This window comes from Mauremys mutica, chromosome 9 (genome assembly GCF_020497125.1).
Source record: "Mauremys mutica isolate MM-2020 ecotype Southern chromosome 9, ASM2049712v1, whole genome shotgun sequence".
NCBI lineage: Eukaryota > Metazoa > Chordata > Testudines > Geoemydidae > Mauremys > Mauremys mutica.
This window is the reverse complement of record NC_059080.1, coordinates 49,440,337-49,459,578: the sequence shown is the minus strand read 5'-3', so window position 1 is coordinate 49,459,578 and position 19,242 is coordinate 49,440,337. Positions and strand designations below refer to the sequence as shown.

Here is a 19,242-nt window from a genome sequence, read left to right as displayed (position 1 = left end):
TGGATCACAGCCCCATACATTCCGCTTCTACCGTGAGCTGCATGCAATTATGGGGGGTAACGCCACCACTACCCCACCACTGTCTGTGGACACCTGCAAGGGGGGAGTTTCACAGAGCGAGGAGGAAGAGTAATTGGAGGATGAAGAGGAGGAGGAGGAGGAGGACAGTGCACAGGCGGCAAGTGAGGAATGCATTTTCCCCCCTAGCCAGGAACTATTCTTAACGCTGGAGCCAATAGCCTCCCCCACTCCCAAGATGGGCTCCCGGACTATGACCCTGGAGAAGGTACTTCTGGTGAGTGGGAGCCTGATCGGAGCCATGGGGTGGAGGGTGGGGGGAAAACCCAGCCTCGCTGGACTGTTCACGTTTAGTTTAAAGGGCTCATCCCTGCTCAGAGCCTCATCGGAGGCACGCAGTGATTGCGGGGGTGGTGGAGGGGTGTTGTGTGAAGCGGTCATCCCAGAGAGCCTGCAGTCCCTCCTTTTATATGGCAAACCCACCAGGCATTGCTTGCTATGGGAAAGAGGGCCCAGCAGTTTGAAAGCATTGAAATGAATGTAGAAGAAGCAGAACCCCGCGTGCCCCTAGGCTGCCTGCAAGCTGAATTCTGTTGCCTGGCCATGTGATGGCTTACTCACACCAAAGTGTCCCCTTTGTTCTCTGAAATGTATCTTTTAAAATACTACCCTCCGTTTTTCTCCTCCCGCAGATGCAAATGTTTCAATGTGACCCCTATCTACTCCATCCCAGAGGCTAGTCCAGATTAGAAGGCGGAAAAAACAAACTCGTGACGACATGTCCACCAAGCTCATGCAGTCCTCCCGCACTGATAGGGCCCAGCTGAATGCATGGAGGCAAACAATTGCAGAGTCCTGTAAAGCAGTACAGGAACACGAAGAGAGGAGGGACGGCACAATGCGAGCAGGCAGGATGCTATGGTCAAGCACATGGGGGAGCAAACTGACATGCTCCGCTGTATGGTGGATCTAATGCGGGAAAGGCTGCAAGACCACAGACTGCCGCTGCAGCCCATGTATAACCTCCCTCCTCCTCAGGTTCCATAGCCTCCTCACCCAGATGCCCAAGAACACAACGGGGGAGGCTGCGGGGACCCACACACTCAACCCCAAAGGATCGCCCAAGCAGCAGAATGCTGGCATATGCGAACTTTTGATTTGGTTTCTGGACATGTTCTTCTTTCCTCCTCCACCCCCCAACCCAATACCCCCCCCACCCCGGCCCGTCTCCCAGTCTACCTTCTGATTTCTCTCAATGTGTTGTGCAACAATTAATAAAGAACAGTTTTTAAACAATTTTGACTTTATTTCCTTTCATATATATATATATATATATATAGGGGGCGGGTAACTTCAAAAGAAACCAACACAACTGTCACACCGTACCCTGGCCAGTCATGAAACTGGCTTTCAAAGCTTCTCTGATGCGCAGCACGCTCTGCTGCGCTCTTCTAATCACCCTGTTGTCTGGCTGTGCGAAATTGTCCACCAGGCGAGTTGCCTCAACCTCCCACCCTGCCATTAAACGTCTCCCCCTTACTCTCACAGATATTGTGGAGCACACCACAAGCAGCAATTACAATTGAAATATTGTTAGTGCTCAGATCTAACGGAGTCAGTAAACTGCACCAGCGCGCTTTCAAACATCCAAAAGCACATTCTATCACCATTCTGTTCTTTCTCAGCCTATAGTTGAACTGCTCCTTACTACTGTCCAGGGTGCCTGTGTACTGCTTCATGAGCCATGGCATTAAGGTGTAGGCAGGGTCCTCGAGGATAACTATAGGCATTTCAACATCCCCAGCACTAATTTTCTGGTCTGGGAAGTAAGTTGTTCAAACAGGCCAGAGTTCCTGAAGATGCGAGTGTCATGCACCTTTCCCGACCATCCCACGTTGATGTCGGTGAAACGTCCCTTGTGATCCACCAGTGCTTGCAGCACCATGGAAAAGTATCCCTTGCGGTTTATGTATTGGCCGCCCTGGTGTGCCAGGGCCAAGATAGGGATATGTGTTCCGTCTATCACCCCGCTGCTGTTAGGAAACCCCAGGGCATTAAAGCCATCCACAATGGTCTGCACATTTTCCAAAGTCACTACCCTTGATAGCAGCTGGTCAATGATTGCGTTGGCTACTTGCAGCACAGCAGCCCCCACAGTAGATTTGCCCACTCCAAACTGATTCCCGACTGACCGGTAACTGTCAGGCGTTGCAAGCTTCCACAGTGCTATGGCAACTTGCTTCTCAACTGTAAGGGCTGCTCTCATTTTGGTGTCTCTGCGCTTCAGGGCAGGGGACAGCAAGTCTCAACGTTCCATGAAAGTGGCCCTACACATACGAAAGTTTCGCAGCCACTGGGAATCATCCCAGACCTGCAACACTGTGTGGTCCCACCGGTCTGTGCTTGTTTCACAGGCCCAGAATTGGCATTCCACAGCATGAACCTGGCCCAACGCCACCATGATCTCCCAATCGCCACATGCCGTGCTTCTAGTAACATCTGTGTCCATGTCCTCATCAGTATAGTAATCGCACTGTCGTCGCTTCCTCGCCTGGTTTTGCAGGTACTGCACATACTGCTGGATAATGCGTGAGGTATTTACAATGGTCAAAACTGCAGCGGAGATCTGAGTGGGCTCCATGCTTGCCGCACTATGGTGCCTGCAGGGGTAATCCTGGAAAAAGGGTGCGAAGTGTAGGAGAGCTGTTCGGTTCAAGATGGCCGATCAAAGGTGGTAAATGGTTCTCTTCTGTAGCTTTCACGGAGTCAGGAAGCTCGCTAGAGCTGCAAGAGTGGGAGAGCAGAGTTTGCAGCGGAAGCTGCAGCTCAGTTCACGATGGCCGAAAAACGGTGGGGAATTGTTGCTGTCTGTAGCTTCCACGGGAGCCCAGGACCAACAACATGGAAAAAGCGGCGGAAGCTGTGCAGCTCAGTTCATGATGGCCGAAAAATGGCAGGGAATTGTTGGCTTCTGTAGCTTGCATGCGAGCCCGGGACAGACAACATGGAAAAATTAGCGAGCGATGCAAGAACGGGAGAGCAGAGTTTGCGGTGGAAGCTGTGCTGCTCGGTTCACAGTAGCCGAAAAAAGGCGGGAAATGGTTAGATAAAAGAGTAGATAGAAAGACGAGAGGACATGCGAGGTGGATTCATAGTACTAGGAGACAGGCGGTGCACCATACTGCATTGTCTGCTGACAGTATGGCGTCTGCCATAGCTTTCACGGAGGGAGAAGCAAGTGACAGCACACACCCAGAAACACCCGCAAGAATCTTTTTGCCCCATCATGCATTGGGAGCTTAACCCACAATTCCAAGGGGTGGCGGGGACTGTGGGAACTGTGGGATAGCTTCCCGCAGTGCACCACTGCGACATTCGATGCTAGCCTCTGTACTGTGGATGCACTCCGCCGAATTCATGCACTTTAGTGGGGACACACAACACCGAATGTATAAAATTGCTTCCAAAAATTCGAATAGAATAAGTTTGAATTAATTTCGTACTGTAGACATACCCCTAGGTTGGAGTTAGAAAGTTTTTCCTCTTCTCTAAGGCCTGGTCTACACTAGGACTTTAAATCGAATTTAGCAGCGTTAATTCGAATTAACCGCTCAACCGTCCACACCAGGAAGCCGTTTAATTCGACCTAGAGGGCTCTTTAGTTCGAATTCGGTACTCCACCCCGACGAGGGGAGTAGCGCTAAATTCGACATGGCTATCTCGAATTAGGCTAGGTGTGGATGGAAATCGAACTTACTAGCTCCGGGAGCTATCCCACAGTGCACCACTCTGTTGACGCTCTGGACAGCAGTCCAAGCTTGGATTCTCTGACCAGCCACACAGGAAACGACCCGGGAAAATTTGAATTCCTTTTCCTGTCTGGGCACTTTGAATCTCATGTCCTGGTTGGACATCGGGGCGAGCTCCGCAGCACCTGCAACGATGCAGAGCTCTCCAGCAGAGGAGTCCATGCAATCCCAGAATAGAAAGAGGTCCCCAGCATGGACAGACCGTGAAGTCCTGGATCTGATCGCTGTGTGGGGCGATGAGTCTGTGCTTTCGGAGCTGCGCTCCAACAAACGGAATGCAAAGACCTACGAGAAGGTCTCCAAAGCCATGGCACTCAGAGGATACAGCCGGGATACAACGCAGTGCCACGTGAAAATCAAGGACCTGAGACAAGGCTACCAAAAAGTCAGAGCGGCAAACGGACGCTCCGGAGCACAGCCCCAGACATGCCGCTTCTACGAGGCACTGCATGCCATTCTAGGTGGGTCTGCCACCACTGCCCCACCAGTGACCGTGGACTCTGAGTATGGGATAGTGTCGAGGGGCAGGTACTCGGCGATGTTCGCCGATGGGGAAGATGAGGAAGGGTTTGTGGAGGACGACGCAGGCGACAGCGCTTACAATACCGCTTTCCCCGACAGCCAGGATCTCTTCATCACCCTCACAGAGATCCCCTACCAACCCTCCCCGGCCGTTAACCCGGACTCAGAATCAGGGGAAGGATCAGTCGGTAAGTGCTATAAACATGGAAACATTTATTTTTTAAAAAACAGGAATAAAAAATATGTAAAAACTATATAAAAACTTTTCCTTAAATACTATATAAAGAGAAGGTCCACACATATAGGGATGGAACAGAAATCCTCCTGGGACACTTCCACGAAGCTCTCGGAGAGCAGCTCGAAAAGTCTCCGCAGGAGGTTCCTGGGGAGAGGTGCCTTATTTGGTGCTCCGTGGAAGCACACTCTTCCGCGCCAGGCCATCCTAATGTACAGCGGAATCATTGCCTCCACCAGCATTGCAGCGTACGGTCCTGGTCTGTGCAGGGATTCTAGCAGCATCCTCTCTCTCTCTCTCTCTCTCTCCGAGTGACCCGCCTCAGGGTAATCTCGTTCGGCGACTGCTGCATCTAATTAGGGCAATTAGTGTACTGTTACTATTGTGAATGCTTGACTTTTACTTTGCATAGCAATGACCTTCGTTTAACAGCCAGTTGTTGGAGGCCGCAGAGGAAAAGCATACAGCGATCTTTCCCGGGCACAGCCGCGAGGGGCTGGAACAGGGTCAGACTTTATGCTTTACAGATTGCCTTCAGCGGGAGGGCACAGCTATCCATTAACTGTTAAGCAGCCTATAGTGTAGTGCTTACCAGGCCTGGCTGCTACACGGATTCAGCTGTACCGCCCTGCTTGTCCGATCTCCTGTGCAAGACCGCAGCCAATGAAAGCGTATTCCGAAATCTCGAACTTGTCCTGAGAGCTCGTGAGACTAGGTGCCCTGTATGGTCTTGTTCACAGAAACTGACTAGACTGTGTTCAGTGTTCGCAAACATGTATCTTTTCAAGGAAATCACTTCCTTTTTCCCATCACACAGCTGCGGGTCTTTCAAGAAATGCCCCGGCATCCCCCTCACAGAGGCTGGCGCAGATTAGGCGGCGAAAGAAAAAGACTAGGGACGACATGTTCTCTGAACTGATGGCTTGTTCCAGAGCCGAGGCGGCCGAGCAGAGACAGTGGAGGGAGACCCTATGTCAGCACCAGCGCTCACACAGCGAACGGGAGGACAGGTGGCGGCAGGAAGACCAGCAGGCAACTCAAACGCTGCTTGGGCTAATGAGGGAGCAAACGGACACGCTCCGGCGCCTTGTAGATGTTCTGCAGGACCGCAGGCAGGAGCAGAGAGCCCCCCTGAACTGTATCTGCAACCGCCTTCCCCCGCCACAAAGTCCTGTCCCCCCCCTCACCAAAAATCACAAGAAGGAGGGGCGCTAGGGGCCGTGAAAACTGTCACTCCACCCCAGCAGAGCGCTCATGTACCAAACAGCTCTCATTCCCTAAAGTATGAGAAGTGCTTCCCTTCCTGGATCACCCAGTCCCAAATCCAAGTTTCATCCCCCCACTGTGTAGTTGAGTATTAAAAGTAGTTTGTTGTTAATCACTGTTTCCGTCACGTTTTCCTTGTCAGAAGACTTTGTGTGAAGGGGGGGAGGGTTTTTTTAATTGCATAGGACAGCCTCCATTACCAGGGTACAGACTTGGGGGCAGGATCAACAGCAGGACACACACAGACTGCAGTCACTAGGCACCAGGGTCAGTCTGGGAGGTGAATGCTGCCCCAGGTCACTCTGTGAGGTGTATGCTGCCCCAGGGTCCTAGCGCCTGAAATCCACAAATGGCAAGGCAGGCTGCCCTTACCATGCCCTTCCCCCCTAGCCACGAGCCTCTCCGATGCCCTGAGCCCCAGCAAGAGCCCTCATCCACGGACACATACTCACCCTTCCCACACACCCCTCACCCCTTCCTACGCCCCAACCCCCAGCCCAGAGCCTGCATACAAACTCCGTCCCAAAGACGGCACCCCTCACCCCTTCCTGCAAACCCACCCCTTCCTGCACACCCATCTGCAACCGTCCTCCCCCCAGAGACCGCTGTAGGAGCAGGAGCCTGTCATTCCTCTAGTGTAGAAGCGGTCTGGACATCAGTGCACACCGTACCCACCACAGTCCGCGTCCATGTTTCAACCCTTGAACAGGAATTCATAATTAAAGAAAACTTTATTAATAATCAGTGTTCAATTAAAGTTATTTTAAAACGTGTGTTGGAAGGGGGGAAACCTGGAGAACGGGGTATGTAACCGCAGATCGAAGTCAACAGTCACTGAAACAGGCTCAGGTTCAGCTTCTCTGTAAATCAACTGGAGAGTCATAGGTTACCCTGCTCTCCGAGGAACCTATCTTTCAAAGCCTCCCGGATGCACAGCGCTTCCCGCTGGGATCTTCTATCGGCACGGGTGTCTGGCTGAGCGTAATCAGCAGCCAGGCGATTGGCCTCAACCTCCCATCCAGCCATAAAGGTCTCCCCCTTGCTCTCACAGAGATTGTGGAGCACACAGCAAGCAGCAATAACAACGGGGATATTTTTTTCGCTGAGGTCCGAGCGAGTCAGTAAGCTCCGCCATCTCCCCTTGAGACGTCCGAAAGCACACTCCACCACCATTCTGCACTTGCTCAGCCGGTAGTTGAAGAGTTCCTTCTCACTGTCCAAGGCGCCTGTATAGGGCTTCATGAGCCAGGGCATTAGCGGGTAGGCTGGGTCCCCGAGGATCACTGTAGGCATCTGCACATCCCCAACCGTTATTTTGTGGTCCGGGAAGAAACTACCTGCCTGGAGGCGTTTAAACAGACCAGAGTTCCTGAACACACGCGCGTCATGAACCTTGCCCGGCCACCCGACATAGATGTTGGTAAAACGTCCCCTATGGTCCACCAGTGCTTGCAGCACCATAGAAAAGTAGCCCTTTCGGTTAATGTACTCGCTGGCCTGGTGGGCCGGTCCCAGGATAGGGATGTGAGTGCCATCTATAGCCCCACCGCAGTTTGGGAATCCCATCGCGCCGAAGCCATCTATGACGACCTGGACGTTTCCCAGGGTCACTACCTTTGAGAACAGTTGCTCAACGATTGCGTGGGCTACTTGAATCACAGCAAGCCCTATGGTAGATTTGCCCACGCCAAAGTGGTTCGCTACTGACCGGTAGCTGTCTGGCGTTGCAAGTTTCCAGAGGGCTATGGCCACTCGCTTCTGCACAGTCAGGGCTGCTCGCATCCGGGTGTCCTGGCGCTTAAGGGCAGGGGACAGCAAGTCACAGAGTTCAAGGAAAGTGCCCTTACGCATCCTGAAGTTTCGCAGCCACTGTGATTCATCCCAGACCTGCAGCACTATGCGGTCCCACCAGTCCGTGCTTGTTTCCCGGGCCCAGAATCGCCGTTCCACACCATGAACTTGACCCATTGCCACCATGATCTCCACTGCGCGGCGTACCCTGCTTTGTGAGAGGTCTGCGCCACTCTGTGACTTCCTGTCCTCACCCCGCTGACGGAGCCTCCTCGCCCGATTTCTCAGCAGCTGACTGTGGAAGAGGTGGACGATAAGGTGCGAGGAGTTGACAACGGCCATAAGTGCAGCGATGATCGCAGCGGGCTCCATGCTCGCAGTGCTGTGGCGTCCGAGCTGTAACCGACCAGAGAAGGGCGCGAACAGATTTCCCGCCGGCGCTTTCAAGGAGAGAGGGCGGGAGTGACGGTTCAATTATGACAGTTACCCAGAACCACCCTCGACACATTTTTTCCCCCAGCAGGCATTGGGGGCTCTACCCAGCATTCCACTGGGCAGCGGGGACTGCGGGAACTGTGGGATAGCTTCCCACAGTGCACCGCTTCCAAAGTCGACGCTGGCCCCGTTAGTGTGGACTCAGACAGTCGAATTAGTGTATTTAGTGTGGATACACAAATTCGACTTCATAAGGTCGATTCCACAAATTCGAATTAAGTAGATTCGAAATAGTCTTGTAGTGTAGACGTACCCTAATTAAGAGTAGTTAAGCACTGGAAAAGGCTTCCAAGAGAGGTTATGGAATCTCCATCATTGTCCAACCTGTTCTTAAAACCCTTCAAACACCTGTCAGGGATAGTCTAGGTTTACTTGTGTGATGGGTTGCCCCTGGGGTGCTGCCTGGAACTGGGGTACCACTGAGCCCTCTGACCCACCAGCCTGGGCTCCCTCTCACACTTAGCTGCTGTGACAAGCTGCAAAGTCCTCCAGCCTGCACCTTCACCAGCATTCACACAGGTAGGGACACACCCAGCTGCAGTTACATGCAGGCTCTCTAACCACCAGCTTCCCAGCCTAGGACCACAGAGCAGTACTGTCCTGCCCTGGTCAAATCTGGCCAGTATATGGGTTTAATGCCCAGTTCGTCTCTCCCTCAGTGTGAAGAGCACCATGCACCCTTGTGGTAACCAAGAGGCCTTAGTCAAATGCACACTGGTTTGGATTAAAACATAAAATAAGTTTATTAACTACAAAAGATAGATTTTAAGTGATAGCAAACAGATCAAAGCAGATTACCTAGTACATAAACAAAAATGCAAGCTGAGTTTAACATACTATATAGGTAGGATATGAATTGGCAAATTCTCACCCTGAGTGATAAACAGGCTGGCAGATTCTTAAGGCACAAGCTGCCTTTGCTTAGCAGCTTCGGTTTCCCAGGTTTTCATACACAGGATAGAAATCCCTTTAGCCTGGGACCATCACTTCCGCCAGTTCAGTCCAAGTATTGCGTCCAATTTTGGGCCCCCAGTTACAGAAAGGATGTGGACAAATTTGAGAGAATCCAGCAGAAGGCAGCAAAAATGATTACAGGGCTGGGGCACGTGACTTATGAGGAGAGGCTGAGGGAACTGGGGTTATTTAGTCTGCGGAAGAGAAGAGTGAGGGGGGGATTTGATAGCAGCCTTCAATTACCTGAAGGGGAATTCTAAGAGGATGGAGCTAGGCTGTTCTCAGTGGTGGCAGATGACAGAACAAGAAGCAGTGGTCTCAAGTTGCAGTGTGGGAGGTCTAGGGTGGATATTAGGAAAAACTATTTCACTAGGAGGGTGGTGAAGCACTGGAATGGGTTACCAAGGGAAGTGGTGAAATCTCCATCTTTAGAGGTTTTTAAGGCCTGGCTTGACAAAGCCCTGGTTGGGATGATTTAGTTGGTGTTGGTCCTGCTTTGAGCAGGGAATTGGACTAGATGACCTCTCGAGGTCTCTTCCAACCCTAATCTTCTATGATTCTATGATAAAAGGCTGAGGCAGACACCGTGCATGGAAAATGTCAGTGCAAACCATTAAGGTTTGGCAAAATAGGTGGTGCTACCAGCCTATTAGTGAAGTCCAGTTAAAACACAGAAAAGTCTTGGCTGAATGTCTTGTAGTTCTATTAGGCTGTAAAATAGTCTGCTTACTTCTGAAAGTCCTGGTGTTTGGAACATTTAAAGATAGACTGAAAAATTCACTAGTATGTTTATTGTAAAGTACGGTATTGGCAGGGGAAAGGATTACATGACCCAGGTGGTCTTTTTCATCTCTAATGTGTCTAAGAAGTCAAGGCAATCTTTAACTAGAGCATATCTATTACAAACCCATCCAATCTTGGTTTAAGGACTCAAATGATGGAGAACTTACTACTTCTGATGATTAATTACCCTCACTGTTTCAAAATTGGCACTTTACTTTCATTGGTTGCATCAGCTGTCATAAGCTAAAAACTATGTACAATGGCTGATCATGTCCACTGGAGAAAGATCACTGATTGGTATGAAAAACAATCTGTTCTTATTAGTGTAACTGTTCCTTGCTTTTCATGCTACACATGAGCAGAGCATGTACTACTAAGGAAGAGAGGAATTTGGTGGAGCAAAATGGGCACCATGTTGATGGGAGAAAGCTCTCCCTGTCCAAGGCTATGTGGAAGAAGTGATAGGGAAAAAGTGTGGGGAGGGACAACAATTAGAGAAGGAAAAAATAATATAACCACGTTGCAGCACTGAGAGGTAGAGCCCTGCAAATTCCGCGGACCATTTTTGTGGATCAGATGTATCCGTGCAGGGCTCTCTTGAGAGGTTTGCTGCAGCTTCTTATCATCTTGTCTCTTCAAACCAGCTCATCACCTGTGTGTATTTGCGTAATTAGAAATGAAGGGTTTATCAGTATTGTTTCTTTGTCCTCTGCCAGGTCCTGGCTGATGGCTCCATTCTGAACTGCTTGGCTTCTCTGCGGAAGGATAATACTGGCTATGATTTGAAGCAGCTTTTCATTGGATCAGAGGGGACTTTGGGGATCATTACTGCTGTCTCTATCCTCTGTCCACGGAAACCCAAGTCTGTGAATCTGGTCTTCTTAGGTAGGCTCTGTCCCTCTCTCATTCTCCAGCAGTGGTGTTGGTAACCAGAAACAATATGCAATGGTGTTCATACAGTATCAGAGGACCAAGAGACTGATTTGGGGTATATTATTGGAGATGAAGCTGCCCTGTGACCCTGGGGGCTGGTTTTTAATAATTTGACTGCTGAAACCAGTGACAGAAGAAGCCGGGAAAGAATGAGAATTGGGAGAGAAGGCACAAGTCAGTAAACTGCTATAAACCACCAACTTGATTTTATTTCTAACAACAGAATGTTTGAGAGAGTTTGGTGGTGTGTATTAAAATACTTGTGGTCACTGGGATTTAGCAAAACTCTCTTATCTGTGGTATTCCTGTCACCATGCCATTTGAGCTTTAGCTTAGCTCTGGCAGGCAAAATGTCATTCACAGGTAGAAAAATGGTAGGTAGAAGTGAAGAAGGGAAGGGGACCCAGTGTTAAGCTGTACTGGTTATATTTTGCCTCACCACCCTTCTGGCCCAGACAGATAAGTGGGGAATAGGGATACGGTGCCTTAAACATCTTGATAGGATCCAAGGTGTCCTGTTTTCTAAAAATCATTGGCATGAAAAAGACCAGTCTGGTAAGAGTTGCACCTGCATGGTCTACGCTAAACATTTGCCATCACAAACATTTCTAACAGCATTCTGTGTAGCACACATCATTAATTATTATTTACTGGACCCTGAACAAACTATTTTGAGCCAGGTAGTATTTTTTAGTATGTTAGCAGTTTTAATGTTCTCTGTGCTGTTTGTCGTCTGTGGAAAGGTTGTCAGAGTTTCTCTCAGGTTCTTGGAACTTTCACTACCTGCAAAGGCATGCTGGGAGAGATCCTGTCTGCATACGAATTCATGGATGACAAGTGCATGAAATTGGTTGAGAACCACCTCAAACTGTCCAAACCAGTGACAGGTACTAGAATTAATGTACTGTGCGTAGACAGGTTATTTGGAGTATAAGGCAGTGCTATGAACCCAAGTATCTAGATGTTTTATTGTGCTGTGGAAAAAGACATAATATCTTCTGGGGATTTCTTTTGGGAGGCGGTAGGGAATGCTGGGCTAAATACTTAGCTGATCTAAAGAAAGGTCTCTCCAAAGGTGAGAAGGGAGTCCAGTATCCAGGTTCACTGAAGTCAGGACTTCCCCACACTGTTCCATCACTGCACTCCAACCCTGCCATGGAGCAGCTAGTCTCCTGCCTAGGACAAGAGAATTGTTCAACCTGCATGTTCAGTTATTGAGGGGTCTCTCCAGAGACAGCAAAAAGACAGCTTTTCATAGGAACTGTGTCTGGTCCCTTGAAGTAGGAAGGAAGCAGCAACCTAATAAATAGACTGAATAAATTCCAATAACATTGTAACATAATTTATCACTGAGCAAACTTCCCTATCTCCCCAGCATAGTCCCCTGAGACATTCAAACAAACATTACATGAAACATAATTTTTTTGTATTATTTGGGGGGGGGAGGGATTTTATTTTAAATTATTGGCCCCATCTCAACAGCAGCTGCTACAATAAAGAGTGATTAAAACAAGGGCAGTGCATAGAGCATCTGATGTAGCATCAAAGCTATAGCATAGCAGAGAGAGATTCCTCAGAGGGAACCTACGTGAAATGCAGCAGGAAAGGGCAATTTCCAGAATTTTGGACTTTATTTACATTGGTTAACTGGAAGGAAGCAGTAGATAAGCTGTATGCCTTGTAGCAGAGTTTATTTCCATACAAATGGAAAGTATCACTCTGAAACACTCACTCGCAAACACAAAGCAGATACTTTGACAAGATCAAAAATATTTGCAGAATTTCCAGCTCTCGGGGACATCACAACCATTGTGCTCTGTCTAGAGCTCGCTGCACTCTAGCCAATGCAGAGTGCAGAGCGGCTGTTCATGAGGGAGTCTTCCCACATATCCCAGCTCTGGAGGCATTTCCAGCTATTTCACTCCTGCCTTGGCCAGCAGAATTCTTATAGGGAATGGTGAAAGGATGCTGAAGGTTGGGAAGATCAGTTATCTCAACCCTCTACCTTATACAAAAGGAGTCACTGTAGAGAATGTTGCTTTATTTTTAACCCAGTGACTTCTCAAGATGACCTTTTAATCGTCTGAATTAAATCCCTATCTTCTGCTACTGGCTGTTCTCTTGTTCTGTCCTCTCTCGTTTCCAGGAAGCCCCTTTTATATTTTAATTGAAACATCAGGCTCCAATTCTGCCCATGATGAAGAAAAGCTGAACAATTTCTTGGAACATGTCATGGCCTCTGGTTTGGTGACCGATGGGACTGTGGCCACAGAGGATAAGAAAATAAAGGTGATTCACCCTCCAACATAAACACTCATGGAATAATTCTCTATTTGGGTTTGTACTTTATACTGATGAATGGTTAAACAGTTTGTTCTGTGGCGTAGGAGTTCCCAAGTCACCTGACATCAGGAGGAAAAGTTGTAGCTTGTTTATATGGTGAAACATATGCCAATATTTTTTTTGGCTGTTTTGAAATGTTCTACCAACATTTTCCTTATGGCCCTCTTTTATGATGTTAATGAGGAGGTGCTTAATTTTCTTTCTCTAGACATGCAATTTTGCTTGAGCACAAAGTAGTAGAGAAATTCCTCATTTTCTTATCCAGCAAAACAAAACAATAGAGAGAGGCTGACAGGTGATGGAGCTAGAATAACCCTATTCCTCTATAGAAGTGGGAAGATTTGCAGTGCTGGACTACACCCTGACCCTCACTTCCTTGGAATATGTTACAGTGGTGTGTATAGTGGAAGATCTTGTGTTGGACTGGACCATCTGTGTCTCACTCCCAGCAGCATGTTGCACTCATGTATGGGAAGCAAATTTTGGGTACTAGCATGGAGCTGAGATGATTATTATTTACATTACAGGAACCCTTAGGGTCCTGTATTAGGGCCCTATTGTCCCATGCACTCTATCAGCACATAACAGAGATGCTGCCGTCCCAAGGAGTTTACAATTTAAATACAAGACAAGAGACAACAGATAGATACAGGAAACCAACAGGAGAATACAAGGAAACAATGAGACGCTCCTGGTCAGTGTGATAAGCAGTGGTCATTGCACACCAGTTGCCTGACCACTATGGTTTTTTGTTGCCTTGTTGACAGGGGAGAGTTTTAAAGAGGACAGTGAGGTGGCTTTGTGGATATTTATGGGGAGATGCTTCCATAGTCTTCCTCTTCCCTTGCAGCCAATGCACTGGCAGGAGATCTGAGTATTGACTCTAGACAGAAAATTAGCCATTCTAAAATATCCAGGAAAATGAAATTATATGTTTTATCCTTTCTCTGAGACAGGAACTAAACACACTCAAAGTTGGATGAGAGCGCCGTATTTAGAGCCAGAGACTGCTGTGGGTCAAGGCTGAGATGGCTTGTATGGGGCTGAGATAGCAGGGTGCTGGTAAGGCAGAACTGAGGTGCATGGGAACCAAAGACTGCCATAGCAGGGTACTGAGCAAGTCAGTTATTTTAACCAGTACAGCTTTATCTGAAATTGCTGAATTTAGAGACCTCATGCATAGTTCCACCATATGATGGTGCCAATTCGCCAAACAAATATAAATGGATGTTTCCAAGAGCTGTAAGATAATACATATCCAAAGGGAGGACATAAGGCCATCACAGTAGCTCATATAGTTGAATAACAGTTCCCTGCCCCTCTCCCCTCCAGCCTCAAACTCCATGAAGAGTGAAATATGATGTATTTGGTTCATTTTAATTTGCTCTCTCCACTTTATCCTGTTTGATCCAATGAACCACAGATGTTGTGGTCTCTGAGGGAGCGAATCACAGAGGCCCTAACTCATGATGGCTGTGTTTACAAATATGACCTCTCACTCCCTGTGGAGAGACTATATGACCTTGTGATTGATACCAGGGCTCGACTGGGCAAGACTGCCAAGAATGTGGTTGGCTATGGCCATCTAGGTGAGTTGGGAAACATTACAGATTTCCTTTTTTAGCTTAGCTTCTAAGAAATGGAAACTAGATGGTATTGGCTGACTGAGAGCTATAGCTCTAGTCGGAGCTGTGAGGATTTGTTGGAATCCATTAATTTCAGACATGATCCCTATGCTAATGGAAAAATTGATTTCATAACATTAACAATCTGTAGCACAGTATAAGAAGTTATTCAAAGAGATGTTGCCTTGTAGCTCTTTATCCAGTGTTTTGGGTAGATTTAATTGGGCAATAAGTTTGATCTGCACAGTCAACTAATAAATGTAAGTGTTTGGTAGGAACCACTGTCCTCATTAGAGGGAGTAGCAATATTTGTAAACCAATTATGGCTGAGCCATTAACCACCAGAAAAAAGTGATTAAAATAATGCAATTGAGTAAAAAAGGCCTTGGAATTTTTAAAGGGATATTTTGAAATTTATGTAGTGAAACTTGACTCCGGAGACAGACAAATGGATTGCTTAACAGAGTTGAGCTGTCTTTAGAAGTGGAGCAGTGTTAAGCACTCTCTGTTTGAAGATATTTCAGAGCAGTGTCTTTAAACAGGAAGTTGCTTAATAAAGGTTGTCTTTTGTACACATTTGACTATATTGACGATTTAGTTGGTGTTGGTCCTGCTTTGAGCAGGGGATTGGACTAGATGACCTCCTGAGGTCTCTTCCAACCCTAATATTCTATGATTCTATGATTTAACAAATAGGATTATTATTTTTAATTCTACTTCTTAATGTCAAGAGTCATGTCCCTTTTGGGAGAGCTCTTTTCTTCCAAAGTGAACATGAATCACTAAAAAATTCAGATTTATCTTGACTCCCAAATAGTCAATAGATATTTAGATGTTAATCAAAGATCATTATTCAGAGGCAGTCCAAAAGAAAACAACTCTATTAATGACCTACATTTAAATGGTTGCAAAAATATAATTGGAAGAGATTGAATAATGTGGTATGGGTAAATTAAAATGTCACAGTCCTAATGAAGTAACTTTAGATAAATCTTTGCCACAAGAAATATTATGGCTGAAGTTCTAAAAGCACAAAATCAGGAAATGGAAAGTTATTTTACTCTACATTGTGAGGGCTTTCTGATGGACTGTACTTCTTAGAGATGGCACAAGAGCTAGGAAACGTTCTGAGTTATTCAAGCACATAACTCTCTGAAGAGAGGAACCACTGTTTCTAGAATCCTAATGGACAGCTGCTCTCCAGACAACACAGACTCTGCTGTTTTGTTACACAGCAGAGCCAATGAGAAATTTCCATAGCACAGTCATTCCGTTTCTCTATCAGAACCATCTCAGACCCAGCTCTGTTATGCTTTCTTCCAGGAGATGGAAACCTGCACTTGAACATCACAGCTGAGTCCTACAGCAATTCCCTGCTGGATGCCATTGAGCCATTTGTGTATGAGTGGACTGCACAGTATAATGGCAGTATCAGTGCAGAGCATGGACTGGGCTTCAAGAAGAAGCATTACATTCAATACAGTAAGCCACAGGAGGCAGTCCTTCTGATGCAGCAGGTCAAGGCCATGTTGGACCCCAAAGGGATTCTGAACCCTTACAAGACACTGCCAGCTAGTTCCTGAGAGCTTCGTTCTGCTGAGAAATAGGTGTATATCCTGTTGTATCGACTGTATCTCTAGCTCATAACTGCACTTTAGACACTGACAGACTGAACAACAATTTTCAAAGCTGCTTTGCTCACTTTATGATTGTACTGAAATGGTAAAGGACTGCAATTCCTCCTCCCAGTATTGTCCATCATTGCATGAGCTCTGACCGTCCAGAAAGCAGAGATCAGTAGCGGCCAAAGCCACAGAGGCTTCCTCATGGCTCTGAAAGTTCAGACTGAGTATACATATATAAAGGGCCTACCTGCCAGTCCCTCCCATGCTGCTGTGCTTAGAACTATCTCCCATCCCAGTCCAGCTGGTGGAACCCTTGAAAAGCCTTAACTCTCTAATGCTCTGTTGATGGCTTTTCCTCTCTACTTTAGATTGCTTCTGTTATTTCATTTATAGTCCATGCTTGTGGATGTTAGAGCTACATGCAGCAAGAAGAAAGTGTAAGCAGCATCTAGATTTGGTAGACCATCTGCGCTTTCTATCACTTTCTGCCAGTGGGGCAGTTTAAAAATCTCTGTTCTTCTTACTCTATATAGCAAGACAATTTATAGCCTGTTTTCAAACACAGGCCTACAACTTTGCATGTGCAAATTATTACACCTGCAGCTTAGTCCTCTTTGATCTAGGTATGTGATTTGTGAGTGAAGTCAGCTATGGAAATGGAAGATTAAATTCTGGTGGATCTCGGGGGTGTAAATGGCAGGATTATGGCAGTGATGTTTCTGATCCTGGAATTATAGGTATTTTCCCCTCACTTGCTCGTAGTTGTATGTATGTGGAGTAATTTTGGCACAGTTGGTAAATTCATGGCGGTGGTAATAATTTGCTAAGCTCCACTAGGTGTCCAACAGGCAGATCTTAGTGGGCATCATGACCATATCTTTGTCCCTATAGCTCCCAGCTGAGATCAGCTATGTTTAGAGCGTCTTTATAGCATTTGCCTCACTAGCACCAAGCCAGAGTTAACAATTTGTGCTGACACTTGGATACTACAGTTATAGGCACGCTAGAAATACTGTAGTTGGTACCCAGAGTAGGGTTTCCAGTAATGTCAACCCCTCAGTAATCTTTCCTTTCGCACAGATAATACAAACCTGAGATCAGAGGTATAAACAGCATCCCATCAACAACACCCTGAGCCAAAGACAGCTTTGGGCTAACCAGGCGGAAGGGCTGGAGATGCCATGAAAGCGCTGCCTTTACCAGGACAGAATTTTGCCCCTTCCATTCACAGTACCCTTGCTTGGTTTAAAAGAGAATGTAATCATCCTGTGCACAGATCTTGTAAAGTCATAGAAGTAGACTGCTGTCTTATATTAGATTTTGGCTAAACTGGTGATTATGTATCAAACTAGGCTGTTTTGATGGGAAAGATTGTATTGTGGCACCACGGAATAGAAGAGGCCAGTTTATAAAGACAGCATCTGATTATGCTTGCATTTTGGTAATCCGCAAGGAAGAGAAAGGAGAAAATATACATGTTAAGTAGGGTACATACATTAATTTTCAAAATTTTCTTTGTGGATTGGGGGTATTAGCCACTTGACAGACATCTCTGCTCCCTTCCCTTGTGTTGCACAGCAGAGAGAGAAATGTAGGTGCATTGATTGTACAGAAATAGGAGTTAAAAAGCTGGGCAGCAGGAAAGGTGACTACATATCGGTAGCATGATTCCATACCTCTTAGTCACTGGCAGCTCCTCAGCACCAAAAATATGTAAGTAAAACCCCATTTGAAATGCGGGGCTTGGCCTGCTGAAGGGCAGTGGAATTGGGGAACAGATTGTCTGCATGGCCTAAGCCCATAGGATCCCAGTGTAACAACAATGAACTCCTCCCCCTTCTGGCCACAATACACCAATAGGCAGAGTGCAACCAACGGCAGTGTTACATGGGAAGTAGTCATGCTGGCCAGAGGCCTGAGAGAAGTGCAGAAGGGCATGTGTATACTAGGCCAGGTTTGTGGGAGTTCACTGTTCTAACTGAAAACAAGTCTGAAATGAACCTTTTCTGTCTCAGGACAAACATTTACATTTAATGAGAATCATACCAATGGAAAATGTTATCTGGCAGGGACTTGGGGTTTGACTACTTAAAACTTGATCAGAATTTAAAAAAAAATTGCACTATTTTAATTCATAAAATCTTGTATAATGTTTTGCCAGTATTATACCCTAGTCTAAATGGAGACTTCAGTCTTTCTTAGGAAAACAGCTGGAGAACCTTGGTGTTATTTTCAGTGATCTTCTAATGAACATATGTTTTTTTATGACTGTTTAAGAAACTTGATAAAATATAAGAATTTTTAAAAACAAATCAGTCTTTATTTTTATTATAATTGCACCAGTCAGGTTTCATTTCTTGTATCCTTAGTGTAAGCAGGAGCTCCTCTTATGCTCTGACCAAAACCTATACAACCTGGTATGATGCAGCCCCTTTGCACTACTCAGTGGCACAGAGGCTGTAACTCAAACAGATCTGGTCCTGCAGGAATTCCTCTGGCTGAGTGAGTTTCCCCGCACCAGGGGATATATAGTGGGCATGGCCAGAGTACTGCTGTGTTCTGACTATTTCCAACTGCTTCAATGGCTCTTTGGGGGCAGGAGAGTGCAGTTTAGAGGAGCCAAGAGCTGGGATGCACAAAGGTAGCATACAGCTTCCTTTGTCCCCCTTTGTATGGGTTCTGCATCAATACAACTTGGCCACTCCCACAATCTGAGCAACTGTATTTAGTCCAAACATATACCCCTTCCTGGGAATTGGCTTTATTGGTAACATGAATCTACGTTTTCTTCCCAAGTTTGACTGTTCCTAGGGTTTCTGTGCACACACTTCTCTGTTATAGAC

The 19,242-nt window shown here is 46.8% G+C and overlaps 1 protein-coding gene across 2 annotated transcripts in view; it reads left to right on the top strand.

Moving 5' to 3' along the window:
• Positions 1–18,711, top strand: part of D2HGDH (D-2-hydroxyglutarate dehydrogenase) — a 36,395-nt gene extending 17,684 nt beyond the window's left edge. For both annotated transcript variants that reach the window (XM_045030495.1, XM_045030496.1), the window contains 5 exons: positions 10,590–10,758; positions 11,550–11,693; positions 12,953–13,095; positions 14,573–14,738; positions 16,098–18,711. In XM_045030495.1, the coding sequence (XP_044886430.1) occupies positions 10,590–10,758; positions 11,550–11,693; positions 12,953–13,095; positions 14,573–14,738; positions 16,098–16,357 (882 nt within the window). In that variant the 3' untranslated portion in view covers positions 16,358–18,711. The remainder of the gene's footprint in view (positions 1–10,589; positions 10,759–11,549; positions 11,694–12,952; positions 13,096–14,572; positions 14,739–16,097) is intronic.
• Positions 18,712–19,242: the final 531 nt, after the last annotated feature.